Source organism: Canis lupus, chromosome 15, assembly GCF_003254725.2.
Source record: "Canis lupus dingo isolate Sandy chromosome 15, ASM325472v2, whole genome shotgun sequence".
NCBI classification, from domain to species: Eukaryota; Metazoa; Chordata; class Mammalia; order Carnivora; family Canidae; genus Canis; species Canis lupus.
This window is the reverse complement of record NC_064257.1, coordinates 56,003,783-56,025,518: the sequence shown is the minus strand read 5'-3', so window position 1 is coordinate 56,025,518 and position 21,736 is coordinate 56,003,783. Positions and strand designations below refer to the sequence as shown.

At 37.5% G+C, this 21,736-nt stretch overlaps 1 protein-coding gene across 7 annotated transcripts in view; it reads right to left on the bottom strand.

The window, feature by feature from the left end:
- Positions 1-21,736, bottom strand: part of FNIP2 (folliculin interacting protein 2) — a 132,456-nt gene that overhangs the window by 38,464 nt on the left and 72,256 nt on the right. For 3 of the 7 annotated variants that reach the window (XM_025439200.3, XM_025439201.3, XM_025439199.3), the window contains 6 exons: positions 20,143-20,243; positions 19,964-20,035; positions 18,076-18,176; positions 17,800-17,889; positions 16,184-16,255; positions 2,633-2,762 (listed from right to left, as the gene is read on the bottom strand). In XM_025439200.3, the coding sequence (XP_025294985.1) occupies positions 2,633-2,762; positions 16,184-16,255; positions 17,800-17,889; positions 18,076-18,176; positions 19,964-20,035; positions 20,143-20,243 (566 nt within the window). The remainder of the gene's footprint in view (positions 1-2,632; positions 2,763-16,183; positions 16,256-17,799; positions 17,890-18,075; positions 18,177-19,963; positions 20,036-20,142; positions 20,244-21,736) is intronic. The other 4 variants (XM_025439203.3, XM_025439202.3, XM_049094316.1 and 1 more) reach the window with 3 other exon arrangements.

Here is a 21,736-nt window from a genome sequence, read left to right as displayed (position 1 = left end):
AACTATTATTTTCATATGAAGCTTCAGATAAACAAAAGGAAGCCCATTTTAAAATTAATTTTCCTTGTAAGTGAAGATGCAGTGATAAAATGCAAAAACAGGCATTTTGAATTATATACAACTCATGAAGACACTCAGTTTCTTGTAAGACCTCCATGAGTTACAGAAAATGTCAGAGGAGACATTAAAATAACTTTGTATAAATTTACATTTAAAATTAAAATCAGTCTTACACAAAATGGATTTGTGTGAAGAATTAAATCTCTTTAGAAAAACTGTTCCACAGGAATCATCAGATCTAGATGTGCTGAAATTTATATTTTGAAAGTTTATCAGAAACTTAATCCAATGTTTTTATAACTCATAAAGTTCCAGTAACAGTTACATCAGCAGAAAGATCTTTCTCAAAATAAAAAATTGTCAAGAATTATTTGCCATCTGGCAATTGCTAAGAGTGATTAATGCTGCTTTCAATTATATCAAGGAAAGCAAAGTTGTTAAAAAGTATAAATTTTGATAACCTAACAAATGATGATAGAAAAGTGAGCCAGAAAAGTCTTATGATGAATGAAGATATAGCATTTTTGGTATTATGTAAAATTTGATACCAAAATATTATTTATTGCAATTTATTAGTTTATGTTTTATTCATATTTCACTATTATCCCTATTACATTTTGTAAGTAAAATATTTTTAAAGAAAAAGCTTTACATTTTAGTACGTTTAATAGCACTTTCCCCCACTTTTTGAACAAAAGGGCTTTGCATTTTCATTTTTGAACCAAAGATACTTTAGGTATAAGTTCAGTAGAGATTCATTATTAGTTCCCAAAGTGAGATTTCAAGTCAAGTTTTGAAGAATTTTCAGAGGAGTTGGAGAATGCTATTCAACTTTGGACTTAAGCATGAAGGGATGGAAAAACATTTTTAGTAAAGAGATGTCCAAAGGGGAATGACTTCTACAACCCATCTTTTCTTCAATCACAGAGGCTGTTGTAATGACAGTGAAGATGGTGGGATGCCTTCTGACAACTGCAGTGATGGTAATGACAATGATGGCAATAATAATTATAAATAAGTCATACTGGCCAATATTTTCTTTACTGTATCTTGTCCTAGCTTGGCTTGACTTGTTGTATTTAACTTTCCCAACAACACTGCGAGGCTTGTACTATTACATAATACAGATGAGGAAGCAACACTCTGAATGCAGATTAATGTGTAGTTACATACACCCAGGGAGTCGCAGAGCCAGGACGTGGCCTCACACCAAATCCCAAGCTCTTAACCATTCTACTCAAAGCCAACCAACCACAAAGCAGTTCCTCAGTGAGTGAAGCAGCTTTATTTTTTTCTCTTTGTTGAGCTTGCTAGGATTGTGAGAACAACAGAAGAGAGGCAAGCAGCCTGACATGTGCTCTACACCTGTCCAGACCCTCATCTCTCAGCTTGTCATTTAAGCACCATCTCTCCCATGAAGGGCTCTCCAATTCCCCCGTCTGACCACCAGTAAGTGTCTTCTCCCTCCTCTGAGTCCCAAAGCACTTTATGCCCCACTCAAGGCATTTATAGTTTAACATCTTTATGCCATTATTTATGTGTATATGGTCTTCCTCACTAGTCAATAAACTGTACTAATAGTCCACATATGCAGATGTGTATCTGAATCATCTTTACACCCTCACAGATTATCCACGTGGTGATTACTAGCCGACTTACTGACTCCAACAATTTACACGTGAACTTTTCATAGGTATGACCTATGTTAATTCCCTTTCAAGGTTTTGGGTTGTAGGGAGAAGGGGGTGGAAGCTACTGAGGTAACATCATAAAATGAGCCAAAAATGTATATTTTGCAAAACAACTAAACTTTATTTTATTTTATTTTTTTTTTTTATTTTTTTTTGCAAAACAACTAAACTTTAGATCTAAAAATTCAACTGCGTTGAAGGTAAAATATACCTCAATGCCAACTTTATAATCAGATTCATGACCATTTTAAGAATTTAAGTTTTTTTTTTTTTAAAGATTTTATTTATTTATTCATGAGAGATACAGAGAGAGAGAGAGAGAGAGGCAGAGACACAGGCAGAGGGAGAAACAGGCTCCATGCACTGGGAGCCCGATGTGGGATTCGATCCCGGGTCTCCAGGATCCCGCCCTGGGCTTAAAGGCAGGCGCTAAACCGCTGCGCCACCCAGGGATCCCAAGAATTTAAGTTTTATGAAAAGAGTGTCACAATCCTTTAGTTCATACATTTTCAAAGACCACACCGGCGTCACACTAAGCCAAGAAGAGATTTACTCCACCCCCCTAACTCATGAGAGTGACATCTGGAAGGGAGCCAATTCAGAGAGAGTATACTCATTTTAAATTAACACAAAATCTAGCTTGTACATGGCACAATGATGTTTCCCACTGTCTTCCAAACCAAATTATTTTTTGCTTTAATACTTATTCTTAAAAAACAAAACAAAACAAAACAAAAACTTCTTAAGACATTTTCAGCCTAAGCTGAGGCTAATCCAGGAGTTTTAGTTCTTTTTTCCATTGACAACAGGTGACTACCACCAGTTTGTTCAAGCTGTCTACAACCAGTACCTTTCTCAGTAAGAACAAACTTAAAACTCACCTCCTTGGAATGATGCCATTTTCCAAACTTGTTGTCTGACTTCGGAGCCAGCGGCGCTGGTAACTGCTGGAAGAGGATGTAGAGGAGCTTGGAGATGGAAAAGGTGTAATCAAAAGGCTGCTCAGTGAGGCTGTGAGGAAGAAAATTTGAAAGTTGAAAGTTGAGGGAAATGAATCCTCACGTGCCTACACAGGCTCACACAGAAATACATGCCAAGTGACCTAAATTTTCACGTTCTACCAGTCATATCCAGCAGGGGGAGCCTATAACTTCTGTCTTACTTCGGTACTGCACAGAAGACAGCCTTTAAAAAGGAAAATAAAATCTAAAAATAGGGATTACCAGCATACCAAATACATCAATTATCAGGCCCTACAATACAAAGCAAACATAATTACTCACCCAGAATGTATAATGCAAGTATCTGATAAAATGGTCCACATTAATTTATATTCCTACCTGATAACTAACGTCATACATAATGTTTATTTACATGTATCTTTCTCCTCTTAACTATTTTTTCACTCCTTTTTTTTTTACTTTTTTTTTTTTTTAACTTTTTCACTCCTATTTTGAGGTGAAATTTAGGCAAGTAAGTGGTTCCTCCACAGAGTATCCTTTCTCTCATCTCCTATCTCCAAATATACAATACTTGCCCTCTTTCCCTTCAGCAACCAGCTCTCCCACCAACCCATCACCATTCCCTTGGATGTGAAAAAAGCAATGTCTAATCATACATATATATGTATGTATGTATGCATGTATGTGTATATATATATACACACACACATACATATATATACGCAAATAAGTAATCCAAGCAGAAAATATATTTTAAAAATATATATCTTTTTTTTAAAAAAATATGTTTTCTGTTTGGATTACTTATTTGCCTCTGGGTCTCTCTCTGCTTCTTTTTGCTATATGGTATTAGATGCCTACACTTGCATTCCCAGTGTGAGCTGACAGGCCAGCCCAGACTTCTCCAATAGGCAGGGAGGGACTCGGTCCCTTTCAGGGTAGGGAAAGGGATTTTTAGAAATAAGAGCTGCTTGATGGGTGTCTACTAGTTTGGAAGAATGAACAAAGGAAATAGACTTTCTTCCTTTTACTTTCCTCAAGCTAAGGAACTAGATAGACACTGAAATGTCACTCAAGCTAGTGGAAAAGGAAATAATGTGTTACTGAAAGCTGTTCAAGATTTTCAGAAGCAGATCACAGGACAAAGGTAATTTATTTCAGCACATATAGTATACTATGCTTATGGATATCACTTGATAAAGGCATTTCTTCATATAGAGTCTTATATTTTATAGGCACTTTTTTTTAAATATGGGCACTTTTATAGGCAGATGTCAATAACCTGATTCCCTGATCTGACTTCTTATCTTTTTTTAAAGATTTTATTGATTTATTTTACAGAGACGGGGGCGGGGGGGGGGGGGAGAGCGAGCCCACGAGCAAACACACCAGAAAGCACAAACAGGGGGAAGAGCAGAGGAAGAGGGAGAAGCAGGCTCCCCACCAGGGAACCTGATACGGGGCTAGATCCCAGCACACCTGGATCATGACCTGAGCTGAAGGCAGCCACTTAACTGACTGAGCCACTCAGGCGCCCCTGATTTCTTAAATACTACAAGAGTTACTTGGCTATTAGTCAGTAATCAATAAGCAAATGCTGGAGTATGTGCAATATATGCCAGGTGGGATACAGTGGTGGACAAGACAGACACATATTTCCCTGCATGGAGCTTCAAGTCTACATGAATAGCAGTGAACTTGCCAGACTACAAAATTATTATTATTATTTTTAAAGATTTTATTTATTCATAGAGACACACAGAGAGAGAGATAGAGGCAGAGACACAGGCAGAGGGAGAAGCAGGCTCCATGCAGGGAGCCTGACGTGGGACTCGATCCAGGGTCTCTAGGATCACGCCCCAGGCTGCAGGCGGCGCTAAACCACTGCGCCAGTGGGGCTGCCTGCCAGGCTACAAAATTAGATGTAAAATGGCTCAAGGGTCTTTCCACAACAGAAGTATATGAGATGCTTTTTTTTCTAATGTATCAGTGTTTGTAACATTTGTTTTGCAGATCGAAGTCATTTTTGTATCCCTGGTATCCAGGACAGCTCTCTGGATAATTTATTAAAGCAATTAATAAATACTTAGTGAATTTATGGCACTTCACTAAAGTATCATCCAGATGTGACAGGTTGTCTCCATTCTGACCTGGTTTAACCCGTGAGGCTGGTCTTAAATCTCTAAAATCAAACCCATATTTGAAATATCAGTGGTGGGTAATTTTATTGACAGCTTTGAAGGGAGAAGGAGAGAGTTTTTCCACAAAACCACACAAAATTACTTAAGTAAAAAAAATCCCAAGTAGATATTTGTGTCCCACCCCCAAGTTCTAAAAGTCCCCTATAAAGTACACAAGCTCTTTATTCCATATTCCTAAATCTTTAGGGTCCCCTGTCTCTCTTCCAATCTTATGCTGATCAAATTAACTTCTTGGCAGGTAGAAGACAAGGCTGAGAGGTAACACTTGTGTTATAAACCTTTTTTTCCCTGCCATAGAAGCAAGATGGAGATGACTCTAAGGGTCAGATTTATTCTGGAAATTGTATGTTTTGCTGTATAATTCAGTTTGGTAAACTGAGTAAGAGCCCAGGCTCCCAGTTCAAATCCTAGCTCTGCCACTCACCAGTTGTAACACCTGGGCAGTTTACTTAACCTCTCACCTTTCTCACTTATAAAATGAGAACAGTAAAATATCCCACCTTACTATTTTTCATGAGAACTGCAATCTGCTAGAAAGTTGTGAATTATTTAGTGAACTGACACAAACATTTAAAAGAAAACAAGAATAAATAAATAAATAAATAAATAAATAAATAAAATAAATAAATAAATAAAATAAATAAATAAATAAATAAAAGAAAACAAGAGGGCAGCCCGGGTGGCTCAACAGTTTAAGCACCACCTTCAGCCCAGGGCCTGGTCCTGGAGTCCTGGGATTGAGTCCCGCGTCGGGCTCCCTGCGTGAAGCCTGCTTCTCCCCCTGCCTGTGTCTTTGCCTCTCTCTGTGTGTCTCTCATGAATAAATAAATAAAATCTTAGAAGAAAAGAAAAAAAAATGAAAGAAAACAAGAGTATATTATAATGCTAATATTAATTGATGAAACTTTTATTTATTATATATGAAGATGTTTGCTACAGGATAATATAAAATGCATTAGCACGAATTACAGACAAAAGAAACATCTGAGAAGCACTGACCTATTCCATAAGTTCCTGTGAGGATTAAACAAATCAATACACTTAGCCCAGTTCCCCACACAGTAAATGCTATTTACTCCTTCTGATAACTCTTGGAATAGGAAAGCTACAAAAGACATTTCAGAGCACTAAAAGGTTATTAATCCTGATAAGTTAATCATGAAAACAACCTAGGACTTGTAATAGACACTTAAAAGGGAAAGGAAAAAAATAATAAAAATACAGAAAATTCCTTTTCTCATTATAAAATACTGAATAAAAATTTTTAATGTATACAAATGACATATCGAGCTAAAGTGCTGGCTTAGAGCTACCCAGCATTTCCTTATCAAAAATATCTTAATATTAGTTAATAGGATTTTTACATTAAAGTACTGTGGTATATCACTGTCAATTACATACTCTAGTAAGCAATATAGTTAGTAACTCTCAAATGGAAGAACAAGCTTAATTTTGGCTTCTAACTCATTGCCATTTTCATGAGAAAAGGGTGGAATCAGGTATCTGTTCCATTAACATTTAATGCATTTGATGGTTGGTTAGACTCTCCTGTCTCTTCTGCAGCTTGGACAGACCCTACTCTGTGTATTTGGAAACAATCCCATCACAATAAAAAAATATAAATATGTTAATTAGGCCCCTTATTTCCTCTCTAAGCTCATCTTACACCACTCTCCCCTTACCCCTTATTACAGCACTCTTTCTATTCCTTACACACAAAGCTCCAAATGTCTTTGCTGTTCCCATGCATACAATGCTCTGAGCTCTAATCTTCATGGAGCCTCTTACCACCTGCAATCTGCAGCTGAAAATGTCACCTTCTTGGAGAGGCCCCTCCATGAGCATCTCGTATGTTTTGTTTTCCTCAGTGATATGTGTTTACCTACATTTTACTGTCTCTTATCTGCGTTTCCCTTATGGAATATAAACTCCATGAGATCAGGGATCATGTCTATTCGATCAATGTTCTACCCCCAAACCCTACAAAAATGCGTGGCACATAAGATGCTCAAGAAATACTGCTGCATAAAGAGTGAGCAAACAATTATGTGAAGAACAATGAAGTCTGTCTCAATCGATAATTATGACAAAAACAGAGCATTAGAGAAACAAATTTCTAGAGAATTCCAAGTCTGAATATGTTAAAAGTTTCCTGTGGTCAAAGCTGTATACACTGCATTTAGATTTTCTTTTTTCTTCTACATCCATTAAAAAAATTTTTTTGTTGTTTGTTTTTTGTTTTGTGGGGGTGGTAGTAGTGGGTAGCAGTGGTGTAGTGATGTTTATATCTGTTTGACACAGAGGGTACTATCTCCAAAAGACAGTAATGATCTTTTTTACTATAACACTGACAGTACTTCTCTTAAGAGTTTTTGCTTATCTAAACATTTGACAAGTATAAGGTTCCTTAAAGTTTAGCAGCTATATTTCTCATCACAACAGAACAGAAGCATTTAAAAAGGTCAATTAGGGGTGACTGGGTGGCTCAGTCTGTTAAGCATCTGCCTTTGGCTCAGTTATGATCCCAGGACCTCTGGGATCGAGCCCCACGTCTGGCTCCCTGCTCAGTGGGGAATCTGCTTCTCCCTCTTCCCCCACTCGTGCTCTCTCTCTTTTGCTATCAATTGCTCTCTCAAATAAAATCTTTTAAAATAAATAGGTCAATTAATAGAGCTGTAATTATTGTCTGATAGGAAGATGCCATTTTTAATAAAGCCAATATATTAATAGGCAAGTCACATTTTAGTCAATACGTTGTAGTTACCAGATCACAGAATGATTTTAAGACTTAAAGAGTCCTCAAAAGCGTTCCAGGGACTTCAAGTTTTAATAAAATTCCTACAAAGTCCCCTCAATGTAAAGACAAAAAGAGAATGTCCTCACCATCATGATTTCAAAATACCTGAATTTTTTAAAAATAGACTTTTTAGAGCAGTTTTAGGTTCATAGCAAAACTAAGTGGAAGGTACAGATATTTCCCTCCACAGAGCCCCTGCTTTCACATACACAGAGCCTTCCCTCTGATCTCCCCTCACCAGAGTGGTGTACTTGTGACAACTGATAAACCTACACTGAAATGTAATTATCAACCAGAGTCCATACCTTACCTTAGAGTTTACCCTTAGGGATGTACTCTTTTTGAGTCTGGACAAATGTATAATGACATGTACCCAATACTATCATATTAATCAAAATGTTTTCAGTCCCTAAAAATCCTCTGTATTCCAGCTATTCATTCCTCAGTGCCCCTGTCCCCAACCCCTGGCAACCACTGATCTTTTTACTAGCTTTAGAGTTTTGCCTTTTCCAGAATATCATACAGTTGAAATTGTGTAAGATGTAGCCTTCTCAGATGGCTTCTTTCACTTAGTAAAATGGATTTAAGTTTTCTCCATATATTTTCTTGGTTAGCTAGCTCATTACCTTTTAGCATTAATTATACTCCACTGAAAACACCTTAAATTTTAATTCCTTACCTAAGACATAAACTCATTCACTGATGCTCAATTCACTGTCTACATTTATTTGCCAACTTATTTAACCTTTTTATGCCTTTTAATCCATAGTCTGCAACTTAAGATTGAAGTGTCTAAAAGACTTTTGGGAAATATAAAAACTCTTTTGGTTCTTTGCCCTTCCATAGAAATAAGTTATTTTGTCTGGCTTTACAAAGGGATTTTAATTGAAATTACACCAAATTTATATTTATTTGTGAAACTTCATCTCTTTCTCCATTCATTTAGGTCTTCTTTTAATCAAGGTTTAAAATCTCTCTATAAATGTCTATCTTTCTTTTTTTTTTTTTTTTAGAATTTTTCCTAGATCCCTTAGATCCCTTTACAGTTTGGGTTGCTTTGCATTACTTTTTTATTCTAATTTTTCTTAAACAGGTAATAGGAATGCAAATGTAGAAAGGAAAAGGCTAAAAGAGTCAACAAATTTGTGAAACTGAAGAAGATAAATATCCATTCCAGGAGAATACCAAAGGTCTGACTTGAAATATGGGAATATTATAAAGAAATGAAGAAATTGAGTTCTGTCCAAACTACATTACAGACTGCCAAGTTTATATATAGAAGGCAAGGCAAAGCCCAAAGTAAAGATTTGACAGTAACGATACAAGAAGACATTTTTAGATTGGGATAGAGTCTCACATTGCCTGTGGAAAGAATAAACCAGAAGTGCCAGCCTCCAGTGATCCTTGCTCCACACACCAAAAAGGACAATACTGACACAAAAGGGATCCCAGTGCCACAATTTGGAGATCCTGGTGCTGGGGATCCAGTTGTAGACTACAGCTAAGCAGTTCTCTATTCTGCATTTCTAGTCTCAGGTGGGCTGAGCAGAAGGCTCCAAATCTTATCTGAACCCTGGAGGTGATGAAAAACTGTTTCAGGACAACTTCCCAGGGGAGACAGAGAATTGAGTGGGTGATGACCTCCCAGCAGCTCCTTAGAGGCCTCCTATTTCTCTTGTGTTCCCAGAGGAGCACAAGTTGTATTGCCAAGACTCAGATAAGCTGAGTTCAAGCCTTTGCCTATATGTGTACACACGAAGTCAATGGGATGCTATGGCCAGACAACAAAATAGTACCTTCCTTGACTCTTGCCCCTCTTTACAAAGCACTGTATCAGTTAAGTCAAAAAAGAATTCATTTACAAATGGGATGTCATTTTGCATTATTCAAAGGTGACCCACATTATAATAAACAGTCTGACTCCATTTTTTAATGTTTAACTACTGATACCTTTTTTAAGCTTCTCCTCCCAACCCCATCCCCTTTTTGTCCCACATCTGGGCAGGGTAATGAGAAACCCCAGGGGCTCTCTCCTCTGGAACTAGTGGGAAGTTCAACCCATGTGTGGAAGCCCTCACCCTGGCCCTACCCCCTAACCACCATAAAAATCTCAAGATCATTTCCTTTCTCTTTCTCTCAAGTCATTTTCTAACCAGCTTGGGAAATGCACCCTGCTCTCACCAGAAAGCATCATTATGTGAGTGATAAATATTTTCATATCCTCTTGGCATACGTGTGGTATCATCAGTCTTGACATGTAAACCAAATTTTGGGTGGGGTCCAACCTGTACCTGTATAGTGACTAAAACACATGTCCTATGTGAATACTATGATGATGCATATTCTTACACTGAAGGTTCATTTTAAAACACTTGACTAAAGGGGCACCTGGGTGGCTCAGTCTATTAGGCGTCTGACTTCAGCTTGGGTCATGCTCTTGGGGTCCTGGGATCAGGCCCTGCATCAGGCCCCAAGCTCAGTGAGGGTTCTGATTCTCCCTCTCCCTCTGCATTTCCCATGGCTCATGCTCTCTCTCAAATAAATACAATATTTTAAATAAATAAATAAAATACTTGAATAAAAGTGTTTGAAAGTAGACTATAAAGTTTTTCTCATATTGGTCTTTTTATTTTACTGCTTTTAAAAACAGAGGAAATGACTTTGCTCAGCAAATGAGGAAATTATTTTTCTTGTCAATGATTTGAACATTTTGATGAGGAAGAGAATCGAAGCCTAAATTAAGGTGATAGATTAACAAGGCTCAGTGGCTCTGGTCTCAGTCCTGGCCCTCTGAAGCTTACTCTACTCATGTACCCAAAATCTAGCTTCTGCCCCAATCCATCTCTTCAGAGCCAATTTCCTATTTCTAAATTACAGCTGACTACTCACAGCTAAAGAATTTAGACACTTCTAACTAAAGAGTTATCTCAATATCTGTCTCCCTGGACTGGCCTCCTGCTTTCCCACACAAGTTAATGCCAGCATCCTCTGCTTGTTTACCTGAGTCAGAAACTGGAGAGTCACCCTTGGTTCCTCCTGCCTTCTCCATATCCTGTGCCCCCCTGTCACCGAGCCGCCTTGCCAGTCCCACCTCCTATAGCATGGCTAAAACCCATCCTTCTCCTCTCCTAAGACCTTGCTCAAAATTTGTTAATGGTAACCATGAAAAGAACAACTTCTCAAAAAATAATTAATCTTCTAGATTAACATATGCAGAGAGAACACATTAAATAGCCAAAAGAGAATACAATGAAAATGCATTTCCCTTACCTGTCCCAACCTTTATCCCTTCAATAGACATTCTATGAATATACTTATCTATCTTTATATGTAGACAGAGAGCTTGTAAAATGCCTTTGTTTTGATGGTTTACTGGAACATGTTATTAATACACCTTTCTTTTTCCACTTAAAAGTATACCTAGGAGAATTTTTCTATTTCAAGGCATTCTGAGCTACCTCACATCTTTTAACTACCACGTGGTATCTTTTCCCTGAAAAGTACATAATTTAATCAATACCTACTAATGAACATTAAGGTTGCTTCCTATCTTTTTTAAACAATAATATCTCATCTTGTTTCCTTCTAGTCCTCATCTTCCAGAATGATACTAGAAAAATGGTTCTCAAACGTGCTATTGGAAAAAGCCTACGAATATGAATATTAAATTTTAAATAAAATATATATTTCTCACTGGACTTCCTTAATACATTCCAAAAATTCAGGAAATAAGGCAAATACCTTTAAGTAAACTGTTCGTCTTATGAGGAAAAAACATAGTGAGCTTATTATTTACTTTGTTCCTTTACTGAAGAAGCCTCTAAAAAAAAAAAAAAGTCTAACTAGTTAAGGCAGTAAAGAAGTTACTCTTTTTAAAAAAATGTTCATTTGAGAGAGAGAGTACATGTGCGTGGAAGGAGTGGTAGAGGCAGAGGGAGAGAATCTGCAGCAGACTCCCCGCTAAGTGCACAGCCTGACATGGGGCTTGATCTCACCACCCATGAAATCATAAACTGAGCCGAAATCGCAAGTTGAACACTTAACTGACTGCATCATCCAGGTGCAGCTTCCTTTTTTTTTTTTTTAATAAGTTAGATATTCTTGTTATTGCTTTATTTCTTATTCTCTCTGTGCATTCCAAGCTTGTAAAGAGGCACTAGAGTACTTAATATGAGGAGTAAAATGCATTAAGACATAGATCAAAATTAAACTTTTTGATTTCCTGTTATTACAAAAAGCTACTGTAACTTAGAAAAAAACCAAGCTGCATATTTTTCAAAGACACTATTTCAAAAAAGGGAGGAGGAAAAAAAACCAATGAACTATTTTTCAAAATAGTATCAGTTATCTGATACTAAATCAGATAACCATTTTATACTAGCTATATACATTCATGCTCTCTCTCTCTCTCTCTCTCTCTCACACACACACACACACACACACACACACAGTGGCGGGAAGCCCCAAAACTTTGGAAAAACTATTTTGAAAAAAGTTAATAGAAAAAAACCTAAGCCCCTTCATCCCCTGAGAAATTAGAAAACATCACCATTAATGTATTTTAGCAATAGACATATTGGTCCAGCTTTTTCTGGAGCACAGTTTGTGAAGTACCACATGGATCTCAAAAACAGAGCCAATTATGTTACATCCCCTAGCTGCCCCTGCTAATAAGATTAAAGCCAAACTCATCAGGTACTGGTGCCATCCAAATCAGCCTTTCATAACCTGCCTTACCTACTAACATTCCCAACTCCGCAGGCCAGTCCTGCCATTGTTCAAACACTCTGTGTACTCTCAAGAATCTACACCCTTGCACAAACTATTTTCGGAAATGCTCTTTTCCTAAACTCTGGTGCAGTTCTTTTCTACCTTCAAGGTGTCACTCAAATATTACCTCTTCTATGAGGCCATCACCCTGAATTCCCAGGCAGTTACTCACTCCTCTTTGCTCCCACGTATTTCATGAGGTGGTATTTATCACACTGTATGTTAACTCTTGGTTTACATGAACTCTCTCTGAGGGGAGGTGCTATACTTCACTCTACTTCAATAACACCCAACTTCTGGGAGAGTCTGACAACACAGGTGGCTAAAAACTGCTATTCAATAAACAAATGTAGCTTGATGACTGGCTAATTAGGAATCAGTGCTACCCTTCTAACTCCTGCCCTTAATTTCAACTGTATCAAATTGGTCTTACTGTGGAAACCATCAAAATAATGCAGTTTTCTAACCACAGAGTAAACCCCTTTGGGAATGCAAAACCATATGGCTCTTTGTAGTCCCAGAACATACTGTGTGTTCCACAGAACTGCTAAACCTGAAATGAAATGAGCTCCTACATCCACTCCATTCTTTCAAGTTTGCCTGCAAAAGGGGGTACATAAGGAAGGCACTGGTGGGAAAGGACAAAGAACATTAGATTTCTTTTGGATGGGGAACTGTAAACTCTCCTTTAAAATCTCTTTTTATCCTGGAACAAGTTTCTCTGTATAAACAATTATTTAAAAACAAATAAAAAAGCTTTTCTCAAGTCACTTCTCTACTGGACTCTTCCAGGAAGCAGGGAAGAATCTTACAGACCTGACTTGTGATCATGGGAATTTGGGGTAGTATTCATGAAGCCAGGTGAACTGGTGTGAAGCATGATTTCAGAGATTCTACTGAACTGGCACATACAGCTACAAAAATTCCCCCATCTCAAAAGGTGCCGACCTAAGTAATTTTGGAAATGAGTAGACGTCTTTAAGACAAAAGGTAAAAGGAACTCTAGTTAATAAAATTGTTTCCTTCCTGGGTACAGCTTAACAATCAGACCTTGCTCTATACATATACTGAAATGAAACAATTAATTAAGTGGATGGCAGGCAATGAGAGCCAGGTGGAGCGGGGGTTTCACATAAGCGAGGGGAAGAAGGCAGAATGATCCATGTGGTAATGGCTAACAAATAGAGACATCAGTATAAACTCATGTTTAACCTAACATACATATGTTACACTTAGCAATATTATAATATATGTATACGGTTAGCATATAAACTTCTTTTTTGCTTGTCAGTTGAGAAGGCCTATAAAAAAAGACATTCCAACAGCATCGAGCATATCTAATATATAGATCTTAAAACCTAATACCATTTTCCAATGAAAGAACAGGTTCCATGGAGCAATGGCTAACTCTATGACTGGGGTAGGAAATATATAAGATAATATAGAAGTCTGGAGTATCTTACAGCATCAGAAAGTAAGGATTAAAAACACATACATACACATGCTGATAGGGGTATGTTAAAGAAACACAGAAGCCAGCTAAAAGAGTTCCATGACTTCCATGGCCAAAGCTGGAACATCTTCAGCTCTATGGACTGACTGAATCAATGAAAGAATAGATGAGTGGAAGGAGACGAATCTCCCATGCAGAAGAATTCCAAGTAATTTATGTAGACACAGATACTCTGCTTCAAGGGAGGTAAGCATAACTCTCCACTCCTTAGGTGTGGACCATGCATAGTGACTTCCTTCCTAAGTTATAGTGAAGGGGAAATAAAGAGTAAGTTTACAGGAGAGAAACCTGACAAACACATGTACTCTGATATGATGTAATGGAAATGACACTTTACCTCTGTGATCTTTCTTCGAAAAATCCATAACCCCAGTAGTCATGTGAAAAACATCAGATATATTTGAATAGTGAGCATTCTACAAAATACTTGGACACTATTCCCCAAAACTGTCAGGGTTATAAAAAACAAAGAAATTCAGAAAACCAAGAGGAGCCCTAAAGAGACATGGTAACAAAACATAATACTGTCCTGAAACAAAAAAAAAGACAGTAGGTAAAAACTAAGGAAATAAGTAAGACTATGGACTTCAGATAATAATAATAATAATAATAATAATAATAATAATAATAAATCAATACTGATTTGTGAACTATAGCAAATGCACCATACTAGTGTAAGATGTTAATAATGGCGCAACCTGTGTGCAGGTTATATTGGAATTCTCTGTACTTTTCTTGATTTTTCTGTACATATGAAACTGTTCTAAAAAATGAAATAGATTTTAAAAAATTTTCCTCCATCTCTCAACTCTTTAGACACAAAGTTGAAAGTTATAGAAAAAAGGAATTAGCATGTTTGTAATTTCTCTACATCTTCTGCTAATTCAGTTCAAATACCTGGAGTCCCTATTCTTTTCAGGATGAAGACCTTGTCCCTCACAACGTTAAGGTGGCTATAAGGAGAGATCTTTGAGAATTAACTACAGTAAGAACATCAAGAGGATTTTATCAACAAACTGTTGAAGTCTGCCAGGAGTGTAAAGCTCACATCTGTCTTTACATGAGCTTAGTAATCTTAGAACAGCTCCCAGATAGAAGCAGAAGCCATGTGAAGAAGAACATGTCCACCAGGAGAACGAGAGGAAAAAAATGGCCTACAGGAAAGCACTTACAGCCCTTTCCATCTCTGCCCTCTCTCTCCTGACAAGAGAACTGAGAGACTCAAAGGAAACGCTGCTGAGAATACAAGCCAAACTATCAAAGAAAGCTAGTGCTCTCCCACTCTTGTCATTCACACTGTTATCCGTTCTACTCCCTGCCCCCCTCACCTCTCCCTCCTATATCTGGTCAGCCCCAAGTTCCTCTCAAGAGAAAACATTCAGATCTGGCTGCTGAAATGAATGGCAGGCCAGGAAGAAAGACATCTGAAGCCTGGAACCAGTCCCCCACATCTAAGCACTCTCTGGCTGGCTTATTTGGTGAAGGTGCCATGTATCACCAGTAAACCAGCAGGGCGCCCTTAGTCTTCAGTGGAAGGCAGAAGCTGCGTGTATGATATGTGTTCATCAGGCAAAACCCTAACACCTCCAATTCCAGATCACTGGTTGACTACCCTTCTTCTACAGCACAGAATCCACCTCAGATCTAAACCACAAATCAAAAATCATAGCAGAATCGTGTACAAAAGCAGAAACCAAGAGATCTTAAAAAGCAGTATCAGAAAAGCTTAAGGCTGAAGGAATAAGAGAAAGGGGTGCCCAAGGTAAAATCTAGATCAGCCTGACTCTAAGACAGAAGACAGGGGGACTGGTCGGCCCTCCCACACTCATGTTTACACTTACTTCCACAGATTCCTTTCTTCCTCTGATTTTATACTCAATATTCAGCAAGCAAATTTCCAGTAAAATTGGCTCAAGGAAGCAGAAATTTCTTTAAGAAGAAATTTCTCAAAGTATAAGTCTACTATTCGTTCGGTTTAGAAAAAAAAAAAAAAAACTAGTCCACATTGCACCATCACTCCTAGATGCCATATATCAAAGTTCTAGGTCTTCAGATACATGAAGCATTAGAATTATGGAGAAGGAAAAAAACCTGGAAGATGAGGCCGGTCTTCTATTTTCCCACCTACTTCACCATTACAGATGATAGTTCACTCTGCCAGCTAAACCAGTAAAAGGAAGTGCAAATACCTGATCTAGCAATGCCGCTGTCCCGGTCTTCATTCTGTCCTCTGCTTGGCATGTCAACCGGAGTGCTGTGTGCTAAGATAAAGGCAAAGGTAGCCGTGTTACTGAAATTCCCATAGAACGAGTTGTTTAAAAATGACTGCAGTCATTCTTACATTTCAAAGGAGTCAAGCACTATTGATGACTGGTCTATGTTTATATAAAGATTAACCAGAAAGCAAAATTAATTATGTAGAAAACAAGTAAAAAGAAGACAGAACCAAGTAGCTACCTGACTTTATCCTATTGTACCATAAACACTTTTTGGAGTGATGCTTAGTTCTAAAACAAACTGAATAATAAATTATTCATGCAGTTAACACAATGAATGAACATTCTCAGGCAGATACTTTCGTCCACTTTCGGCATTATTAGTCTATTTAAATAGCACTGTGTTTTCAAAATGCTTTATAATCAGTTTTATCAGTAACTACAGACAATCTTAGGGGACAGAAATACTTGAAGACCATTTTATAAATTTAAAAAATGTTTCTCTGTTTGTAACCCACTCTCCTGGCAGATTAAAAAACATATACTCATTTTCAAATATTTCTTCCTCCACTTCTTTTCCATGTACACCCAGTATCATTGTAGTTACTGAGAAAAGCTCATACTGGCATGAATTTTAGGAAACACTCTAAAGTATTGCAGACTTCTAGGAATGCTTCAGATTCATCTAAACTGTATATTTATTGAGCTGGAGGATAGATGGCATGTTGCTATAGTAAGCTTTACAATGTACAAGAAGCCTAGTGCCCTGCCTATTATTATACTTGCCAGCTATTTTTTTTATTTATTTTCACAATGTTAGAGAGAGCATATAAACATTTTATCCTCACACTAAGTAGGTGGAGGGTGCCAGTTTCATTTGGGTGTCAGTTAACTATGGTGCTTAGCATAGTTCCCGCTACAAAGAAGAACAGAATGAAGAATATCATTTGCCATAAACATAAATTTAATGTTAGTAGTGAAGATTCCCCACACTTGTTAATCATGCCAGACTACAACAGACATTCAACAGCTTTACTAGCAAGGCCAGTTAAATCTCAGAATTTACCTACCCAGAAAGACCAAGATTATTATTATACCTGTAAAGAACCTAGAAACTATGTTTAAACTACTTAAATGCTAGACAGAAAAAGAGAGAGAAATGAGGAGGGGTGGGGGAGTAGAGAGAAAGAGAGGTCTTCCATGCTCTTATTAGGGTGACTTTTGAAAGAAACTCTGTGCAGGTAAGGATGCAGGTGAATAAATGGATAAAAGTATACCATGGGAAAGGGAAACAGTTCAGAGCAGCAGAAGAGGCCCAGGAAAATCAGAAAATATAATCCTCTTAGAAACACTAAGGGCTCATTTCAGATCAAAATCAGCTTACGCTGGGGTATTAGCAAAGACATTTACAACAGAGGTTCTTTGGTGGAATTTTCAAAATACCATGAACTTGGCTAAATTTGAAACTAATATCTCAAGAGCCCCTTGGATTTCTAAAGAGGCACCAAATAGGATTTTTTTTCTAAGAACCTGCACAGGACTTATTAATATGTGTGTGGGTCACACTGTACTCAGCATTCCACACAAACCTGCAAAGAAAGAAGCACTCCGGGTGAGCCGGAGAGGTCCTCCTTCAGCTACGCCCTGCAGCAGTTTGCTGCTGCATGCTTGCAGCAGACCTAGAGACAGAAACACACACAAGAGGGCAAACAAAGTACACAAACAAAAATAAACACAGATTAAAGGTGATGCAAAAAAAAAAAAACAAAAAACCAAAACAACACAACAAACTCAAATAAAGCAAAACACACACCCACAATAGTGATATTCAGAAAGAAAGAGCCCAGTTACGTGGCTGATTTTACCTAGGTTACTTCCAGTACGACAAGGACCCAAATTATTCTGATTTGTGTTCAGTTTTCCCAAATTAGGATCTTGGTGGATGTATTCAAAGCTGTCTTGCAAGCTAAATCCAGAGAGGGGAAGGAAGGAAGACAGAGAGAGAGAGAGAGAAAAAAAAAATCAAGAGACAAATAAAGCCGTTTTCTAATAAACTCTCAAAACATAGACATCTAACCAGTTACCCAGACTTGTCTTTATAAATGAATAAAGTTTCACATCTAGCAAAGGAAATCAAACTTTAGGGGAATTTGTTGGCAGAAAAGACAAGAAAAACTTTTTGGAGGCAGTCCAACAAGAAAAACTTTTTGGAGGCAGCCCAACCTATAAAACTAAACAATGCTTCCCTAACAGTTTCACGTTATATAATGAGACACCTACAAATTTTGCTTTGGTGATTAACGGCTGGGATACTGCTTTTCATTCCCAAATTGTGCTTTAGTAACTGATACCCAAGATGTTGCCATTAATTTCAAGGGTAATCCCACTGTAAACTTTCAAAATGAAATTCATTTTAACTCTTAGTTAACATCTATAAGCAATTTGGTAACTTTTTTCAGGAGGAAGATATAACAGAATTACGATTCCTATAAGAAATTGACTTCACATCTAAAAAGTTAGAATTACTCATAAACACAAATGTGAGAGAAGCAGATTTTAACAATTTACCTGATTTATTAGTCAGTGAAATAAATATCAAGACTTTGAGGATAATACGGCATAAGATGGCCAAAATAATTTTAATTTAAATCTGAGCTCGATATTCTATTATAGGGAATAAGTATAATAATCAAAGAGTCTGAAAAAGAATATCTCACAAGGAAAAAAATATCAGGGGACGCCTGGGTGGCTCAGCAGTTGAGTGTCTGCCTTCAGCCCAAGGTGTGATCCTGGAGTTCCAGGATCGAGTCCCACATCGGGCTCCCTGCATGGAGTCTGCTTCTCTCTCTCTGCCTATGTCTCTGCCTCTCTATCTGTGTGTGTCTCATGAATAAGCAAGTAAAATATTTAAAAAGAAAAGAAAAAACATCAATTCCCATACTACCTTAAGTCATGCCAGCCCAATGTTAAATGCTCAAACAAGTTAAATTCATTATGTTGTTGAAGAGTACGCAGACTTACTTAGTGGTACCCAAATCAACAAAGGAAAATATTTTTAATTTCCCAGGATTATAAAAAAAGAACAGCCTTCATTTGACCCCTAAGAATACCCCTTTAATTTATAACAAACTTCCTTCAAACTTATCAAAGTATAACAAATGTTTGGTTTACTCAAAAATGAAGCATATGAAATATTTCTGCTTGAAAAATTCAAAATATACGAACAAATGTAGCAGAATGAGAATTAAGTTAGACACACCAGTATTCTTAGTCAACAAAGAAGTATAAAATTAGAGAAGGAAAAAAACTTGGGAGTAAAGATCAGAATAGTGCATGGCCCAATCCCAACCAATCACGGAGGCTATACTGTCAGCTGAATAGATGGTGAGCACACATGACCCATCCTGCCATACATATGCCTAGCAGCCTGGAGAAACTCCCTATGCATCTCATTCCTTTAGAAATAAATTGACAAAGTAAGCAAGCAACAAGTTTGTCTTTTTTTAAAGATAAAATAATGTTGGGAAATAGTCATTTATTTGTATTTAAGGCCACCTGATAAAGTCAAAAGGCCTTTTCATACTTATCATGTACAGGAAGATAGCCACTTTTAAAATCCCTTTGTTAATGTGGACTCTTCCCACTTTTCATTTCAAAAGAACTTATAGCCCTTGAAGAACTACTCTATCCAGAAACAGCCACTTTAAAAAATAGGGTAGAGGGGGAAAGACAGGTATAAAATCCCAGGCTTACTTATTTGTACTCCCACAGAAGCTGCCCATTCTAGCAGAGAACACCTTACTAATCATCAGTTGTGGAGGAGAACTGGAAGGGAAAAAAAAAAAAAAAAAGGAGAAATGTATTTTTGAAGTAAAAAGCCAGTATCACCATTCCATTTCTCAGAACTAGTAGAAAAAGAAGCCCAAACTTACCGTATATAGTGTATCTTTAAGGTAGAGCCCTTATAACTCATTGCAACCGAGCCAAACATCATTTCCCCTAGCATGTTGACATCGGAAGCTGGTCTTGTGTACTACCACACATGAAAGAAACCAAAATCAAAGTTAATATGTGGTGCAACATGATGTGCAGTGCAACAGAAAATTAACCTATGGGCCTGTCTTTAGTGTCGTGGGTAACTATAACTCTTTCTCAAAGCAGAAACTCGTCATTTTACAGTCTTAATCAATAGTGATTGCCTGTTTTTCCCCAAAATTATTACTTATGTTCATGATTTCATCTTTATGCACAATATCTTTGTACAGGATCCCAGTGTCTCAGTAGGGGTCATTTTTAGTTTTGTTATGAAAAACGAAGGTTTTTCATTTTCTCCATTTATCAACTCTAGAGAAAGAGACTAAGTTGTGAAAACTAAAAACAGGCTAACTCTTCTCTTGGTACCAAAAATACATCCTGAAAAGAAACACAATTCAGGATTATTCACCTAAATAATCAACAGTGTTGAGTAAAGATGCCAATTGGCACAGGGAGGATTTTGTGAGGGTCCAAAAAGTAACAGATGGTCTGACACCTCACAAGTTTTACCAATAAATATCTCAAAAATATTTGACCCTTCTAGCTTCTGACCAGTTTTTCTTGTCCCTTTTGTCATCTAAAAGGGTGGCCTGAGCTACCTCCAACTTTCCCAAGTCTCATTTGCTAACCTACTGCAGGATCATCTCCTCAAATTGTTCTAGTGATGGCCTCTACCATCCTGTCAAATCCAATGCACTTTCCAGTTTACCTTCTTAAACATCTTTTACCATAGTTGATGTTCTTATTTACCCTCCTTTCTGAATCTCTTCTATGACCATCCCTTGAACAAGGTTGTTCCTCAGAGGGCACTCCTCCTCACCGTCTGCATTCTGAACCACTCTTAGGATTTTGGTTATTCTTTACACAGGAATACCTCCCAAATTTTTATCTCTAAACTCAGACCACTCCCTGAATTCTAGAATCCTACATCCAAATGCATTCATTCACATATCGTAATAATACATTATCACTGCACAGGTGTGGTAATATAACATGTTTTTTTTTTAAGATTTATTTATTTATTCATGATAGACATTGAGAGAGAGAGAGAGAGGCAGAGACACATACAGAGGGAGAAGCAGGCTCCATGCCAGGAGCCCGACGCGGGACTCGATCCTGGGACTCCAGGATCACGCCCTGGGCCAAAGGAAGGCGCCAAACCGCTAAGCCACCCAGGGATCCCTATAACATGTTTTATATATAATATATAATAATATATTGTTATGTGAATGAATGCATTTGGATATAAGGTTCGAGCCACCTATTCTAAATGCTCATGACACACTGATGAACATGATAAATATGAATGTCAACCAAGCTAGTATGCCACAGGCACCCCAGCACAGCCTGACCAAGAAAAAACAACTATTTCTCTGTGACCCAGCCCATTCGGCCCCAGATTCTCTGCTAGTATGCTTTCCACCCAAGCAAAAACATGGGCATTGTTCTTAACATTATCTTTTCAATCTTTAAACTCCAAATCCACAAACA